The sequence below is a fragment of the Dreissena polymorpha genome, chromosome 14, assembly GCF_020536995.1.
Source record: "Dreissena polymorpha isolate Duluth1 chromosome 14, UMN_Dpol_1.0, whole genome shotgun sequence".
NCBI lineage: Eukaryota > Metazoa > Mollusca > Bivalvia > Myida > Dreissenidae > Dreissena > Dreissena polymorpha.
This window is the reverse complement of record NC_068368.1, coordinates 23,364,066-23,381,941: the sequence shown is the minus strand read 5'-3', so window position 1 is coordinate 23,381,941 and position 17,876 is coordinate 23,364,066. Positions and strand designations below refer to the sequence as shown.

The following is a 17,876-nucleotide window of genomic DNA, read 5'->3' as shown; positions in this document are numbered from 1 at the left end:
AGATCTCATGGACTGGAAATTGCGGTAATTCTATATGCCGCATCTCTATAGGGTAAACGTTATTCATGCAGTGTTTGTCCTGTGATAAAAATATGACATTTTTTAAGTGTGTGATATACAAACTGATTATTATTTCATAGAGCGAACAACAAATGCCCAAATCTAAACAATATTATTTATCTTTTTAATACAGTGTCTTTAAAGGAAGGACATGTGAATATGTTTTTGGGAGTTATTGGTCTATCGTGAAGATTAAATCATTTATTGATGTGCAAGGTAGCTGAGACTAATAAGCCTATGTAATTTGAAACTTTTGGGCATCTTCCCTATCAATGGATCATGCGTATATTGTCCAGTCGGTCCGTTTATCTTTTTAAGAGCACTTTCTTCAGTTTTTTGTTCCCATACTTTTATTCAACCCATACACCGACAAAGCGCATTATCTTTGATCATTCGAAAGTTGTACTGAAACGAATTCTTATTCTTGTTATTAAATAATTATATTTTCAACAACCACATAAACCCTAAAGATTTAAGACGTGTAAATGGTCTCTGATAACAAACTTCTTTAAGTGTATGCAATGTTGGGATTGACCATTTAAGTGTTTAGAACTATGATATTTTTGTACATTTTTTGGGGATAGTGTTCTGACAACTTTATATTTTTCCCAATTCTTAATCGACTCATTCATCTTAGACTTATATAAGTTATAGTAGTTACACATGTTAATTAACTGACGATACAAAATTACTAGATATATTTTTCGTTACAAGAAATCTATCTGCGCATATTTAACAGATTTTTAGCAAACGGAATCGATCATTAAGTGAATAAGTTATCAGTTTGTCCAAACATTCCAGTCCGCTGTGTATTCAGGGCATCGGCGCTTTCTTATATATCGCTTACAAGTTTATAAAGTGGTCATCTACAAAGTGTGTTCACATATTTATAAAAGAAGATCCATATGTCACACAATAACTATGAACGAATATAGCTAATCACTGATATTGCAATCGATGAATATTCCATAAAAAGTATTGCTCAGAGGTTGCTTCTTTTATACTTATTACAGTGCATTGTGGTTCTTTATAACACTTTTTAAAAAGTATGCCAAATAGGTGAACATAGCCATGCTCAGGTGTCACGTAGTTAATAGAGACTTTACTAGCCATAGGACTTCCTCCCAACCCAACTATTCATATTTATACCGAGGACCAATGACTACATGTTTGTATAGATAAACTAAAACCAAGCAGATAAATTCACAAACATTTCGCAAGTCTTATTCAACAATCAAATTCATCCGTCATCTAAGGCACCAAATACTTGTCTACACTACGTCCACTAATTACTATGAGTCTAATTGCATATCAAGGCGTCTTCAGACCCGGATAAGAATGATTATATAAATTATTATTATTAATTTCTGAGTTTCAATCACCCATCTTAAATAAGGTGTGTAGAAGTGATTAGATCGCGATTACATGTACAAAGAGAAGCAATGTGAAAGAATTCAATGCACAAATACTAACGTTTAGTTTATGTAATAAGTTAAATCTGAATGTTAAAATCCAAAGAGCTTTTTGTGGAGTGTTTATGCAAGTGAAACTCTCGGCGAGATATTAAGCATACTAATTATCTTTTTTTTAACGCATCTTCTGTGTCATTTACTTTTTACCTTCCCTACCCTGGCCGAATAAAAATCCACATAAAATTAACCGTTACACAGAACCTTATGGAATTTTATTGTATTTATGAGTCCGTTTGTCTAGTTTCCCGGCATCTCTGTTAATTAAATATTTCATTTTTTATGGCAGCAATCACGACTGAGCAGCCAACAACCATTGCACCTGCTACACAGGTACCCATAACAATAATATGTTATGGTTTATTAAAACAACTAATGTATTTGTTGATAATAATGAGCTGAATGTTCAAATGTGATTGGTTAAATAACTAAATTGTCTTTCACTGGTTTGGCACTGTAGGATATGCCTGTACTCGATAACATGTTTTCAAACTGTTGCAACATTGTATACATGTTAGTTCCTAGTAATGGCGTCTTTTTTCATGTACGCTTTCGTTTCATTAAGACTACAGAAGCACCGCCGTTCCAGTTAGGCACTGAAAGTAGTAAGTGTATTATAGTATGTTATTGATTTGCAAAATTGAGTGAAATAACTAATACTTGTACATAAAACCGTTATTATATGTTATTGTAATGTATTTATTTTAGTTTTTGTCCTCTTTAGGGCTTTTGCGTTCAATGGTCTCTTGGATATGTATAAATTTTGATATGATAGATTACTTACGCTACCTTGGTTACACTTCACTTTTATAACCATAATTACAGCCAAATGTCACCAGTGTACAGGCCCGATCCAGATTTGTGAACAGATTCATTTCTCTAAACCATGCCTTTACCCTAACAACTACTGTATCAACCACATCACCAACCATTTGGACGGTACCAAGACCGTAAATAGGACGTAAGCATAAGTACTCTACATGCTGTAACGTATTTACATAACATTGATGAGCAGGTTCTAATAAAGGTCACTCATGGTGCCATTTTTGTTTATCCAATTAATCAACTACAATGCGCAACGCGGTTGATATATAATTCGGTAAAGTCGTATCTCTATTTAACGTTGCACATATTGACTGGTATACACTGTCAACGACATTTCTGAAACATTAACCGGTTTGTTGTTATGTAATTCATGCAAAGATATTCATCGGACAATACTTAGAAAAGAGAATGCTTAAGGTCGTTAAAAATGTGTGGCAATAATACGAATATGTATTGTTTAAACGTTTCTTACCGATTATAATAATGCATTTGGAATGAAAACTATAATATCTCAACGAATGCACATACATTTAAAGAATCATGTTTTATTTTTTAAATAAACAATCAACAGATACTGCGTATAAATTTCAGGTGCGGTAACTTTGACACATGCTATCGTGAATGGTATCTTGGGACATCAGATGAGGACAAATGTGACGTGATAAAAAACAACCAACACGTGGACTTCCAGTGTACCTTCTGCTGTATCAAAAACGACTGCAATGTACCTCTCAGACCTGCTGAGGACAGCCTGTACAAGCCCAGAATGATTGGCTAAGATGCTCGATTGTTGATTTGAAATACACTCCATTGGCTGCAAAATATTGTGTTTCTTCTCTAAATGATTTATTAGCTTGCTGACAATACAGCAACGATGTGTTGTTTGATTTACACTTTTTTAATGCAAGAAAATGTGTGATTAACAACCCTACCACCCATCTAACCCACTAACAAAATATGAAACACCTAGAAATACTCGCACTTCCAATACAACACCTATTGCACACAGTGGCTATTAAATCGAAATAAATTGGCACAAATGATCATCAAATCAAACTCTTCTTAATTTTCTGCATAAATTGTTCATATGATGCCTGTCACACACCACTTCGATACGTGTGTAGTGACGAAAAGGTTGGCATCCGCGTTCTATGCTCACATTTCTAGTTACTTATTGGGATGTAGTATATGTAGTATATGTGTAATAACGGATTGTTTTGAGAAAGAAACGGCATTTACAATAAACACTATAATAATAGTATAATGCTTAAGTTGAATCAGGGAAATCTGGTGATTGATATTGAACAATCAATATGCTATTGTTATTTAAGTTAGATTTCCTTCCGGCCATCAGATGTTGGCACATGCACGTTCTGAATTACCTCCAACATGTCGACTTCCAGCGTTCTTTTAATAGCATCTATGACGCCTGAAATGCACTTCTCCGGCAAGCAATGAACCCCATGTGCAAACCGGGAATAACTTGCTAAGAGTTATTGTGTAAACTTGCTGGCATTTAGTGTTGTTTGTTTTGCATATGTTTTCTCCTCCAGTTGACATAGGCAACGTTTTTATAATACTAAAATTTTTATCTCTTTGCGAACTCAAGTTCAAAAATAACTGTAAACTTAAAACAGACGAAATCAAGATCTTGCTAGGACATTGGACTCAAAGCATTTCTTGATCTATTTTGATCTTCTGTGTTTATTTTATTGAAATTCATATAACATGGTGCTGGTTCTTTTTTCGATGACATAATAACGTTGAATATACTAATGGGAATTTTATTTTCGAACTGCGCAAAATTCTTCTCGGTTTAGAATCGATCTTTTTAAAGAATGGAAATGCAAATAAGATTAATTTTCTGGCAACAAACGTTATAAAATATTTGCAACTTAAGCATAAAACGTTCATGTATCATAAACGTAGCAAACACCTCGGAACGGTAAATAGTTCAAACACAAGACCACTAACAATACAAAGTTTAGGATTGTACATTACAACGGGCTGCAACAAAGAAAGTTAACATCGAAAATACAAATGCATGTTAATTTATATAAATCATATAATGACACATTCATGTAAATGCATGCAATACAAAAATTTTGTCATTCTAACCTTTTTAATTGACCTTTTAAAGCAATTTCAAGTGAGTATATGATGCCTGAAAAAACATACGGCCAATTTGAGTTTCATACATCTGTATCTTAAATTTATTTATGATTTTGTCTTTAAACTCGTGACAAAATTATAAAATAACGTAATACTATGCCTTGATAGAGGTTAAAATGTATCTATTTATTGAAACAATAATAAACGTCAACAAGTGTCGAAAAACTGTTAACGACACTTAAATTAAACACAATTCATACTTATTATGCAAAAATGTGAAAACATGTATAAATACATGAGTGTACATATTTTATCTCAACATGAATGTTTATTTTGTGTATAATACACATTTCATTCTCTGTGACATATAAACATCAATAACATATAAACATGTCTGAAGAATATTGTTTTTTAGTCATATATAACAAACAATATACATGCATCGCCATAAAGAAGGTTTGAAATTATGAATACATGATTTTGGAGTAATTAGAATCTTACCGTTGAAAACCTAAAGTAATTAAAGATTGGGCTTTTCTATTATGCTGCCCTTTATATATACACATGTAACGTTCCATACTCCATTTTTCATTTCCATTAATCACAGCATATATATATATATATATATATATATATATATATATATATATATATATATATATATATATATATATATACCTTTATGCAACGTTTGACCTAACTCTGCAGAAACAATGTTGCCTCAAACTGTTGTACATATGCTACGCAAGTTTCATGATGGTTTATTATGCATTTTAAAGTTATTGCACTATATGGTTAGTTCTATTTTGGTAACAGTCAACTAAGGGGAGGTTGCTATGATGATTGTGCTGCTGAGTTATATATATATATACAAATAAAATAGTATCATGGTTCATTAGCGTAGACAGATTGTCTGCAAAACACATAACAAATAATTAACGCTTTCTTGTTCACTGGTGTTCAGTATTAAGTTTAAAAATGTACCATTAATATGATCAAAACTCTGAACTAAAAGGTAAAAGTACAGCTTTCCTCACCCGTGAGCATGATTCAGCAGAGAACTCCAGATATAGAATCACACTCCAGATATAGAATCACACGACAGATATAGAATCACACGAGATTACTGCCAAACATATTGACAGGGCAAAGAATATGCAAAGCGATGTCATGCCTGACAATTTATTTAACAGCAAAAATAATTAATATGAGTTCAAGCATACAATATTTTTGCAAAAAAAATCGCAGATGATCTATTAAGATATTACGTACTATTGCACAAAACCGCAATTAATTTTCGTTACAAGAGATAGTTAAACAGAGCAATTAATGTTTCTGATAGCTTACCAAAAGATTAAAACAACTAGCAAGCGAAATAAAGCTATGCAAATTGTTGATAACTTTCGAGTGTTGTACTACAACTATTATATGATAAGAATCTGGTCTTCTTTATGGATATATTAAGGTCAAAAGTGAAAATACAGCACCAATTGGCAAGGCTCTTAATGTGTGTCAAAGCGGTAGTTGATGCTCGAACCGTTGTCAGTGATAGCTCTTGTGACATGGTAGGTCGATTCAGTGTAAACAGGACAAATGACAGAGGACACGGAGGGACCCACCTGCCAGTGTTGTTTTAAAACTCCTCTGATGTAAAAAAGAAGCTGTTTTGTTGTTAAATCAACCTTTGACATCCAAGTGTGACCTTGGCATTTAAGGAAATATGACGGCTGTTTTACACAAAATTTACACTTGTGATGCTGGTCATTTGAGGTAATGTATTTCAAAATCTATAAATGTATGACAAACCGTTGACGAGGCAGGAGTGTTCAAGTTGTCTATGACAGAATTTAAATATAGACCTCTAAGTGTGATTTTAACCTTTGAGGGTGGAATATGGGTAATACATGTAATACTTCGTCTTATTGGGTGTTGAGATTTGTGCTTAATGCATCAATATACGGCAAATTTATTGCTGACACAGGAAGCTTCCAATAGACGTAAGGACGCACATACCTACATACTTACAGAGAGTGCGACTGCTCACTGCCGTCTTCTTCGCAGGGTGAAATACAAACTAAAGGAATGCGACGCAACAAAACAAAAACTGGTTAGTTCAGCTTGACATTAGTATAAAATTGTAATAAACATTATGACTTACGGCCCTTTTACGCACATACATATGTGCCTCGTTTACCCTTTGTAGCCAGCGGTCGGAAATCGGCATATGTTTGAACATAAACGATATCCGTTCATATTTTTGACACTAATGCACGTGTCTGTGCTAGTATTCTGTATATGATCAAACTAAGGTATCTCTTATGATATCTTTGACAAGTGTAAGGTGGATTTTAGGCAGAATTAAGGCTGAACTAGCAGAGAAAGAGTTCTGTTAAAGCCAGCTATATTTTATTGTATATTTACAATGCTTTTTATTTCTCTAAATTGATGCTTCTGCTTCCGTTTTAATCCATACGGATTAAATGAATGTGTGCGAACAATTCATTATACTTGCATTTGCTTTGTTATATTTTACAACTACTTTGTTTATTTTAGATGTATCAAGTGATTGATGCAAATAGTCACGCTGCAGATCCTCGTGAAGTCGATCTGGGATAAGAAATAGAAAAGTTATTTTATGTATAATTTTTGCCAAACATTATTAAAAACGGCTTTAATTACTTTTAACGTATTAAGGTTACAATTTACATCAAATAGCCTTTAATATCGATTTGTCTTATACAGTTTTAGTTTATAACTGCAGTAGTAAAAGCAAACCAGCATTGTGTTAACTTATTGCACAATAAAATAACCAGGCGAAACATGTGAACTTATTAAAATTATGTTTTAAAACTATGAATCAACTTATCAAAATTTCTTAAAATCAACCCTGGCATTTGTTTATCTCGAAAATAGCTTACACTTACGCTCGCAAGTAATGCTGCATCCCCATGCACAAGCCTTTAACGATATTTTCTCATCTTCATAAATAATCCCTTATCGCTGTTTGGACCACGTCATAAAATGGACGACTGCATTTTCATGTCGTGGGGATTACAATGTTTGTTTAAGAGACGCTAATACTAGGGCGTTCTGTTTTGATGTTTAATATTTATAAATAAATCCGTTCACCCACGCGTTTCGAATAGTAAGCCTTTTCTAAACTGATTAATTCGTAGCAAGTTGGAATAAAACGGTAATTCCTGTGCGAAAAATTGAGAAGCATCCTTATGATTACAAGCGACAAGAGAGTGATGGTTGTGGAAAGGAAGTGGAAAATATGAGTACATCAATGATTTTTATCGGATTGTTGATCTTTGAAGGTAACCTTTTTCTTTGCTTACCAGGAGTCCGTTTCTGATTCTTTCTGTAGTATACATTAATATTTGACTTATGTATAATATGGTCATGATCCATTATTTACGACAAAATGTGTCTGACTGTTACAAGTAAATATTGAACTTTGTGCTGCTTTCGTGGATAGGTTAAGATACATGACATGTATTAGAAAAAGTTTTTTTTTTAAGTTTGAATTGTGTATCTGTGAACTTGTGATAAAATATATAACTGTATTTGGGTTCTAATGCCTACTGTTATTTCTCTTGTTATTTCGAACTATAAAATATTACTTTAATGAAATTTATTGAGTAAAAAGAAAGAGTCAATAAAATTAATTTAAGTGTTTAAATAGCTCTAAATTATTGCGTATGTTGAATAAGAACATGTAGAAAAAATAAATGTATAATTCGCTCCGCAAAACGGTCGCCCATCCGCAATAACCCCCGATGCCTTGCCGCTGCGCATGAATAAACTCCTGGAAAAATGCCTGCATGTATATCCACTGTTTGTATAACACAAACAGTGTTGGGTTGCTTACTTGTGCGAGTGAGTATTCTTATTAAATTATTTTTATTTTGTAATTATGCATGTGAATGAAATTACTTTAAAATGATGTTATGACATCATCAGCATGTAGCGACGCCAGTCCTACACCAATCGGCGAGAGCCAGACATGTTTCAGGTGTCAAAATAGCGCGCTCGGAGAGGCGTGTAACCACACACAAACGTGCAGTCCGGATCAGGTACTATTGTTGCGTAATTAATCAGTTATGTTGTATATTTTCTCCTTTTCTTGTTTATTAAGTAATAAATCATGCAGTCAGTAGTAAAACTTTAATATAATACATTATTTATAAAAATGGTTTTGTATGATTAAATAATCATACTTACTGGTAATTACCTGTGGATAAGGTATACCTATTGTGAATGTTGAAATTGTACATATGGCGTACTTTTTTTTATCTAAAATAAATCGATGAATTTAAAACGCGTATTTGATGATAGAAATATAGTGGGTCGACATGAACGTTTGAGATGTGCTTTAACATGTATACTGTATACGTTTAATCGGCTTTACAAAAAGCGTTGATTTTGTCAAACACAATGTGTGCATAAGATGTATATCATAATTATATTTAACAATTGCATGCATGCTCTTACCATTCATATATATATTTCTAAAATAGACAAGGCGTTACCTTTTAATAGTCACGTTTTGTTTATACTTGTAGTTGATTTGCCTCCTACTATTTTACATGAGTGTCAAGGAAAAAATCTATTGTTGAGTGTATTTAGAAATTGTGTTATTTTGTAAATTGATTCTATTGTAAGTCGATGTTGTAGAGATGTTCAAACTGAAGAATGTAGCAACAAATACGTTTCAAGCAATTTAATAGTGTTAGTTTGTATCAAGCTTATGTTCTTTAAATACGTAATTGTAATCAAGACTAGTATTAACACAAGCACATTTGAAGTTAACAACTAAAACCACTTTTGCATACCATTTCAGGGGGCGTGCATCTCACAGATTTCTTTTACGGAAGATGACCTGTGGGTAACTCGCGCATGCGCGATTCGTACCGTAAGTTCCACTAGATGTAAATGTGTTTACAATTTCCAAAAACGACCACATATGTTATCATTTCTGTAACGTTAGTCTAAATATGTGCCATCACGAAAATAATTAAAATATCGCAATGGCTTGAGTGTCACAATTGCTTAAGTATCGCAATGAATTTAGTATGACGCTGGCTTAAGAAGCAAAAATGCATAACAGCTAACGAAGAACACTGACTTAAGAAGCTCTGTTGTTTTTATTATCACTATTGCTTAAGTATCACAATGACTTAAGTAGCACACTGTTTACAAAGTATAATTGATAAAGTAACACAATGGCTTAAGAATCATACTATTTTTATTAGCACAATTGCTAAAGTATCACAATAGCTTAAGAAGCACAATGAGTATCACAATGGCTTAAGTATCATAATGGATTAAGTATCACACAGCTCAGTGGCTTAAGTAGCACAATGGAGTATAAGAGCAGTGGCGGAAGTAGCACAATAGCTTAAGTAGTACAACGGTTTTATTAGAACAACGGCTTAAGTACCGCAATCGATAAATATAGGACAATCTCTTAAGTAAGAATTAGTTTGCAACGCATTAAAGAAATAGGCATTCTTTTAAAAGATCATTATCCGTAATATATATACAATTTTCTCTTAGTAAATATATATGTTATGTTAATATGTTCTATTGTTGGTATTGGTTCATGTGTATACATGTTGACCCCATGTGCCTAACGTGGTGTATTAGCCAAACACATAGCTACACATATACGCGTCAGATTTGCGAGAACTCGGAGAAGAACAATGCCGACGAGTGTTACTGGGAGGATCCGGTCTCCTACGGGTTCGAGGGGAAGTGCTCATTCTGCTGTAGTCTTAATGATTGCAACGCCGACCTGCCCGCCAACTTTCGGTTGCTACTCGACAAGTCGGAGGACCTTAGCGACACCGGTACGTCTGTGTTACATTTTATCGAGGGCACCACAAGTCTCTTTTCTTTGTGGCTATCACTCCCAGTATATTTATTGCTTTGCTTACAGAGATAGTGATGAATACACCCCGTTAAAGATAGAACCCTATTAATGTTCGATTGTTTTATTAAGTACCCGTTGTGAAGAACAAAACACGGTTAACCGATATTTAATGTTAAAATCGAGTTAGTATAGTTAAGATTAACAGGGGATCGAAAAAGCGACTCATGGGCTATAGTGCTAGTGTACTACCATAAGTTTCATTGTGATAAAATCACATGAATAAGCGTTTGATTCGATGGAATAGTGTCGTTCTGAATAAAGCGTGTAAAGAATTAAGGGTGAGTTAATGTTTAGAAGTCAAATCGGCGACGGGAACGATATTTCGGTTCTTCCAATATTCATCGACTTATTCGAAAAACATATGATAAAAAGTCACAAGGTCAGGTCTTACTTAAAGTTGTATTTTGAATTATTCAGATGTTATTAGACGGCTAAGGGCAGCGCCAAAACCAGGTGGAACAACACGACCGAAGCCAGGTGGTACCACAAGGCCTAAACCAGGTGGTCCAAAACCAGATGAAACAACGCGACCACCAACCAAAACACCGCCAAGTAGCCCGAAATTTACTAACCAATCGGCAACCAATCAACCGTCAACATACCCACCGGCAACAAATCCACCGCCAACCAATCAAGCCCAAACCAACCAACCAAACACTAAAACACGGGTAAACAATTCATTGCTAACAAGCCCGTCAAATCCAACGGCAACCAAGCTCCCACATAAACCAACGTCAGATGGCGTTGCGACGCATGGTGACTCAGGCGATAGAAGCAGTTCCGAAAGCTCAAAAGAGGGCGGACGTGGGGACCACTCGCATAACGGGAAAGGATGTAAATGCAAAGGCACACAGTCAATAGACGTCGATGTTAAGATCCACATTGGGCGTAATCAGCTCAATGATGGAAAATCATCTTCAGTAGGGAAGTCTGAACATACGGATCACGGGAAGCATCCCAATAGACCGAGTAATAAAACACCAACCTCTCAACCACATGCACACCACTCAGCTTCTACTGTCAAACTTTCTACGGCCCAACCATCGACACAACAAGCCGCAACACAGCCGCCTTCTACAACCCGACAACCAAACACGCAGCCAACGTCAACCAACCCATCCGCAACTCAAACATCGTCAACCAATGCGTCTACACAGCAAACTACAACCCTTCAAGTAACAACTCAGTCAACCATTCAGCAACCAACAAAACAAGCCTCAACAACTCAACCATCAATCACCCAACCAGAAACTACTCAACAATCAACCAGCCAACCAACAACAAAACCATCAACTACCCAACCACCAACAACAAAACCAACAACTACCCAACCGTCAACAACAAAACCAACAACTACCCAACCAACAACAACACAACCGACACCAACTCAACAACCACCAACTAAGCAATCAACCACTCAACCATCAACATCGCAATCAGCAACCACTCAACAACCAACCAATCAACCACCTACAATAAAACCACCAGCCACTCAACAACAAACTAATAAACAGCCAACAACACAACCACCCACTTCTCAACCACCAACCACTCAACCACCTAGTACTCAAACACCAACAACGCAACAACCAACAACTCAATCACCAAGAACGCAACCAACAAAACAATCACGAGCCTCAACCCTACGACCAACTGCAATTACATTATCTACTTCCACAACTTCCGTAAAACCAATATCGTCAACTGGTAAAAGTAAGTATACTCTTGTTTAAACCATGAGCACATTTGTATTGACAAAACTTCAGGAGTTATACTGATTAATGCTTTGTTAAATAAGGTATAAAGAGATATTCATCTGAAAAATTAAAGGTTATATACCGACCAGTAAACAATGATAATAATTCTTGTTTGTATCAATTATAAAAATTTCTGACAAATAATAACGCAAACTCAATTACTTCGTCTTGATCCGCTTATATTTGACACAATTATTGCTTTGTTTTTTCGGTTATTTAACATATTATTGTCTTTTTTTTTTAAACTTATCATGTTGGAATGTTTGTTTGAACACAAATACAGTTATTTCATAGTTTGTGTATCGCAATTACTAAAATAGACTTATATCAAATACCGGGTAAAGAATAAATGTGTTCTTATCCTTCATTTCAGTATAAATTTAAATGTAAACAAATAAGTGTACATTAAATTCAATAAACTTCTATACAACATAAACATATATAGTTTAAATTACATGATTAAAGTAAATTATTACCTGATAGTCCTTGGGAATCTTTACACAGACAGCGCTTTGAAATATAACATTGTCGAGAAATAGACATAAAAAGCTTAATCTTGCAAACGATTGTTCAGATTTTTGTGTATTATTTCGAATTGGCATCTATGAAATACATAATACGAATATACAACGAATAAAAATTTAGTTCTTGACTATAGCACTTTGTGATATTTTTCACCTAAGTGACATCAAGATACTTGCAAATTGGCTTTAACTATAACCATACCAAGACGACGAGTTGCGTTCATGAGCCTTGTCGCTCGCGTAAAGATCGGCGTCTTGTAGACAATTACAATTTAAGCGTTCACTGTATTTCTTACCTAGGTATTATAGTTATGCTCGTGTCCGGCCCATAACGAAGTCGTGTATAATAAGATTTTTTAAATGAAGATGCACCACTGATCGCCATCATCAACATCTATGTCGCTTGCTTCAAAGTCATTATCAAATGTGTATGCTTTAAGTCAAATTGGCAGTTTCTGCTTAAATATTGGACATTTTATGATCTGGATAAAGTAGAGTAAACGTTCGTATACAGTTCATTACTAGATTTCTCTTCTTTGGATGCTAAACTAAAATGGCACACATTATAAGCATATAATAAATCTTTCAAGAAGGCGTGTAGCGTACAACAGCCACGCTGCTCACCTAAAGTTGAATGTCTTTGTAAACCTCAAGTTTGTGAATGTCCCAATATGGTTATAATTAAAGATGTTACTGTGACTGTCAGACATATGTCTTTTATCGTGTATTATGCCATTCCATAAGAAATTGACAAATACAACAATTATGCCAAGATGACTTCTCGCGTGCACTCACCAAGGTTCTTACATAACGGTCATTATACAATAAGGACAATTGATTTGTGTGTAACATCAAACACAAAGCAAATGGTAGTTGTAATAATTGTTACATAATGGCCGTAGCCTTTGTTTATGTTGCTAGTTAAAAATACATGGACAGTCTGCGTCTGTGGAATCATTTCTAGTTGCACAATGTTCATAGTCATAGGTAATGTTTACATTAATAAGTAAACTGATTGCAATATTTTCAGTAAATACTACACCAACATTGCTAGCTACACCACAAGCAACAAGGGTTGCACCGGTATTTATGTTACTATTATTTTATCAACAACCTTACACTTGTATATATTTTTTTAACTTTTCGATGTGGTTTAAAGCTATCTGAGTTTTTTATTGAACACTTGCATGTAAAACTTCAGTTACTTGTACATGCATATTTTATGTCGTCATAGATTTATAAGAGATCGTTTTTGCATCCAGAGATCGACAAAAGAGTCCATGACATATAATTAAGTAAATTTGATACTAATTTCGGTTTTCAAGTACCATACTAATTTCGGTTTTCAAGAATCAATGCCATACAGGCGTCTAAAATGCTTTTTCATTGCGCATTTTAAACTGGTGTGGTAATTCAATATGTGAGTCTTTGTAATATGTTTAAATTCAGACGACAGAGCCACCTCCATTCAAACTTGGATCCCTGACAAGTAAGTGCCATTGACATAGCAACCGCTGTAAAGTACCCAAATGAAACTATGTCATATATTAACAGATCGATTAATACATATTTTTTGTCTGTGCTTTGCAGAAGCATTTTTTATTCACTTTTATTCTTTAAAAGATTTGGTACACTCAATCGAAGCTGACATTTAAAGTTTTAATGTCGTTCCTTATGTAAATCCACGCAATTGTCCATTGCCACTTTTTACACGTATGTGAGTTACTTCTATATATTGTACTTTGATTTCAATAATTGCAGCCCATTGTCACCAGTGTTCAGGTCCGATCCAGATCTGTGAACAGATTCATTTCTCAAAACCGTGCTTGGCCCCTAACAACTACTGCATCAATCGCATCACAAACCATTTGGACGGAACAAAAACCGTAAACAGGACGTAAGTTCATAGCCTTTTTAACATTATGTCATTTTATTAATAATTATAACATAACATTAATATATAAAGATGCTCATTGACGAATTGATAAGCATAACCACCAAACAAAACTATAGTCGCTGCAATTATGTTATTTTTTTTTTTATACTTACTTTAAGCCTTAAGCGCAAGCGTTTCTATGATTAGTTGAAATGATATTAAGATAAAGTATAGTCTCGAGATGCAAGTTTCCTGTCATTATTTTTTTTTATGACACAACGGCAATCATTAATCATCTCTGCCCTACACTCAGAGATTAAATACGTTGCAGCAGATTGAATTGTATTATTTATTTTGATAAATCAATTCATCTGACATCAACTAGTATCAGAAATTCTAGGTGCGGTAACTTTGACACATGCTATCGTGATTGGTACCTCGGAACATCAGATGAGGACAAATGTGACGTGATCAAAAACAACCAACACGTGGACTTCCAGTGTACCTTCTGCTGTATCCATGACGACTGCAACGTACCTCTCCGACCTGATGATAACAACCTGTACAAACCAAGAATGACTGGATAATAACCATACATTTTGTTCTGAGTTGAATTCAGTCGTTGACAAATTGTTATTTCTTGTACCAATGATCACTTTGCTCTTTGCCAATAAAGCTAAGTTATAAATTATGATAAACGTTGTTTAAATACAGTGTGGGAACTATGTATACCTTCCCAATGCAGACCAAAAATCTGAAAATAAGCAGAGTATTAAATGTGAAAAATGATTATACAGAAATTATTTTATAATAATGCAATCGACGTAAGACAGTTAACTATCATGACTGAATTCTAGATACACATCGATCCTTAAGTGAGTTGTGTTGTTAAGCTTTTCCAATGCATGATGTTACAACATACATTTCCTTAATATAGCTATGAAGTATGTAAAATAAAAAGATTTACGAAAGACAATGTCTATAATATATTGAGTATGAAAAACAAAATCAAATTTCGTATGATAAAAGTATTAATTACATTTACACAAAACACAAAAGTGAAAGTCTTTTAATTGCCTTGGTAGGCATGTTACATTCACTTTAGTATCGACTAAAATAGTAATACTAGAATATTTTTACAATAAAATTTACACCACTCGTTGAATTTCCAGGACTTAAATTAACACCACTCTGTTTTTGTATGTTTAGATGCCTTCACTGAAAAGGAAAGGGTAAATGTATTTGGTATAAAAAGGGTGGAGTATAGATTAGTTTTGTTCTTATGGAAGAAATAACGTTAAAATATTAACGCAGACAAATAAGGTCGTGTAATAATTAAAAATATATTTTTGCTTGCATACTTTTTGTCAAATAACCCATGGTACGATGTATAGTTGCGAGTTATTAAATTATTTGTGCTTCGTATCTATACTCCTGACAGCGGCTTATTTGCAAACGCAATATGATCTTGCAAACAAATGACATTTTGTTTTTAAATTATACGGAATCACCTTTTCCAATCATTGATGACCTAGTTTCGAACTTCGAGACATCATCGGAACAAAATCAAATAATGTGTTTACACATTTTCATCAAGTTTGAGCAAACATGTGGCTTTTAGTGTGTTGACAATGCAAATGTGGACGATGTATGAAGGACAAACACTCCATAATTCAAATTTATCCCAAAAACTTTAGAAACTTTCGCAAAACATTTGTAATAAACTCTCGTCATGTATGGCCAAAAACCAAATTAACGACGGTTCGTCAACATTAATTGGTTAATATATCTTCAACTTTGAGTGACAATGCTACGAGTTACATTTTATTTACACTTAAATGTATCATGAATATTGCTGGGCAAAGTGTGAGGTTGAGCGCTCTAAAACCGGTTTAAACCCCCAATGCTTTTCATTGACCGTTCCAAGGCGGTTACCCCAGCTTTATTCTAATATATGTTTATGTTGTTTTGTATTTTGCTGTGTTGTGCTGTTTTGTACTGTTAAGGCAATAGGCCACTTGCCTTAAATAAAGGACCAACTAATTGTATATAATAAGAATTCAATACTGCTCCAGCAGCTGGAGTTTCACTTCTTTATATTGATTGATCTTCATTATCGAGTAAGATCTACAGAAAAGTGAAATGGAGGAAAAAAGGACATTTAAAAATTTGCCTAGAATAACAAATGATTTATGATTCTCTTTAGAAAATCTGAAGAAATACCAATGTAACCAATTCTACGTAGCAGGTTTGGTCGGTGTTTTCCGTTTGTCAATCACACACTCACCGCAAATAATGTTGAACCTAATAACATAATTATTGAATGGAAGATAATTTGTATGATTATGGTCTATTGTTGAAATATAACGTGAAAATCGAAGAATCTTTTATTTTTTTCTCATTTGATTAAATATTCGTTACAAAAAATCAACACGTCAGGTTAACATTTTAAAATTTAAATATTGCTTGACAAATGGAACAGTTCGTTTTTCTGGATATTATTTATAGCAATCATTATCAACATTAAGTAGAAAATCTTGATATATTTTTAAATAAGCCCAACGCACGAAACATAGAGGACAATGACGGCTAATTTTGAAAATGAAAACACCTATTAGTTGAAATGTGTTTTATATTATATAAGTGAGTGTGTATATATTGAAGTTCCTAAACTTAAAAAATAAATATATATTATTGAATACAATTAAGACGGAATGTTTATCTGGTTCATGTTTGTATATTGTAACATCATTTTTGGCAAACTATGCATTTCGAGGTTCTGAGATACCACCCTTGCTTCACAATTCAGTCATCTCAGGTCCGAGATCTCGTTTTACATAATCTCCTGATCGTTCTTCGAAAGAGCCGTTGAACCGAACTGTTACGTACTGGGCGCTTCACACCGGACTCGGAATAACCAAGTTTGTCTTTTGAATGCCCATTATCAGCACGTCTCTTGCCGTTAGGACAAAATGGGACAGAATCATGGGGCAGCAAGCAAAATGTACTTACACAGCTCTTGTAAAAATATATTAATAATTCAAGAATCTGATATTGCCATCACTGACGTTACCTTAAGAAACAAAGGTAAAAAATATATGTTATTAAATTAAAATCGATTTGTTCTCGGCCTTAAAAAGCAAAAGTATGATTTAGTTTCCATATACTTCGTAAGTTTGAGTTTAAAGGCACATTAATTAAAACTTAACATAAATAGAAGAGATCCACTGGATTAGATATTATCAAATATAAATTATAATCTATAACTTAGTAATATACACTAGTAATTGAAAGACAAAAGACTATATATGTTAA

General features: G+C 33.9%; 2 protein-coding genes across 2 annotated transcripts in view; both read left to right on the top strand.

Moving 5' to 3' along the window:
• Positions 1-3,176, top strand: part of LOC127858101 (G8 domain-containing protein DDB_G0286311-like) — a 34,760-nt gene extending 31,584 nt beyond the window's left edge. The window contains exons 14-17 of the mRNA XM_052394997.1: positions 1,819-1,862; positions 2,095-2,134; positions 2,355-2,490; positions 2,946-3,176. Of these exons, the coding sequence (XP_052250957.1) occupies positions 1,819-1,862; positions 2,095-2,134; positions 2,355-2,490; positions 2,946-3,132 (407 nt within the window). The 3' untranslated portion in view covers positions 3,133-3,176. The remainder of the gene's footprint in view (positions 1-1,818; positions 1,863-2,094; positions 2,135-2,354; positions 2,491-2,945) is intronic.
• Positions 3,177-7,586: 4,410 nt separating this feature from the next.
• On the top strand, positions 7,587-15,537 carry LOC127858099 (mucin-2-like). Its single transcript, XM_052394996.1, has 10 exons — positions 7,587-7,786; positions 8,433-8,545; positions 9,313-9,384; positions 10,150-10,321; positions 10,822-12,117; positions 13,716-13,768; positions 14,135-14,174; positions 14,447-14,582; positions 14,962-15,147; positions 15,207-15,537. The coding sequence occupies exons 1-10, from the start codon at positions 7,744-7,746 to the stop codon at positions 15,211-15,213; spliced, it is 2,118 nt and encodes a 705-aa protein (XP_052250956.1). The 5' UTR covers positions 7,587-7,743; the 3' UTR covers positions 15,214-15,537.
• The last annotated feature ends 2,339 nt before the right edge of the window (positions 15,538-17,876 follow it).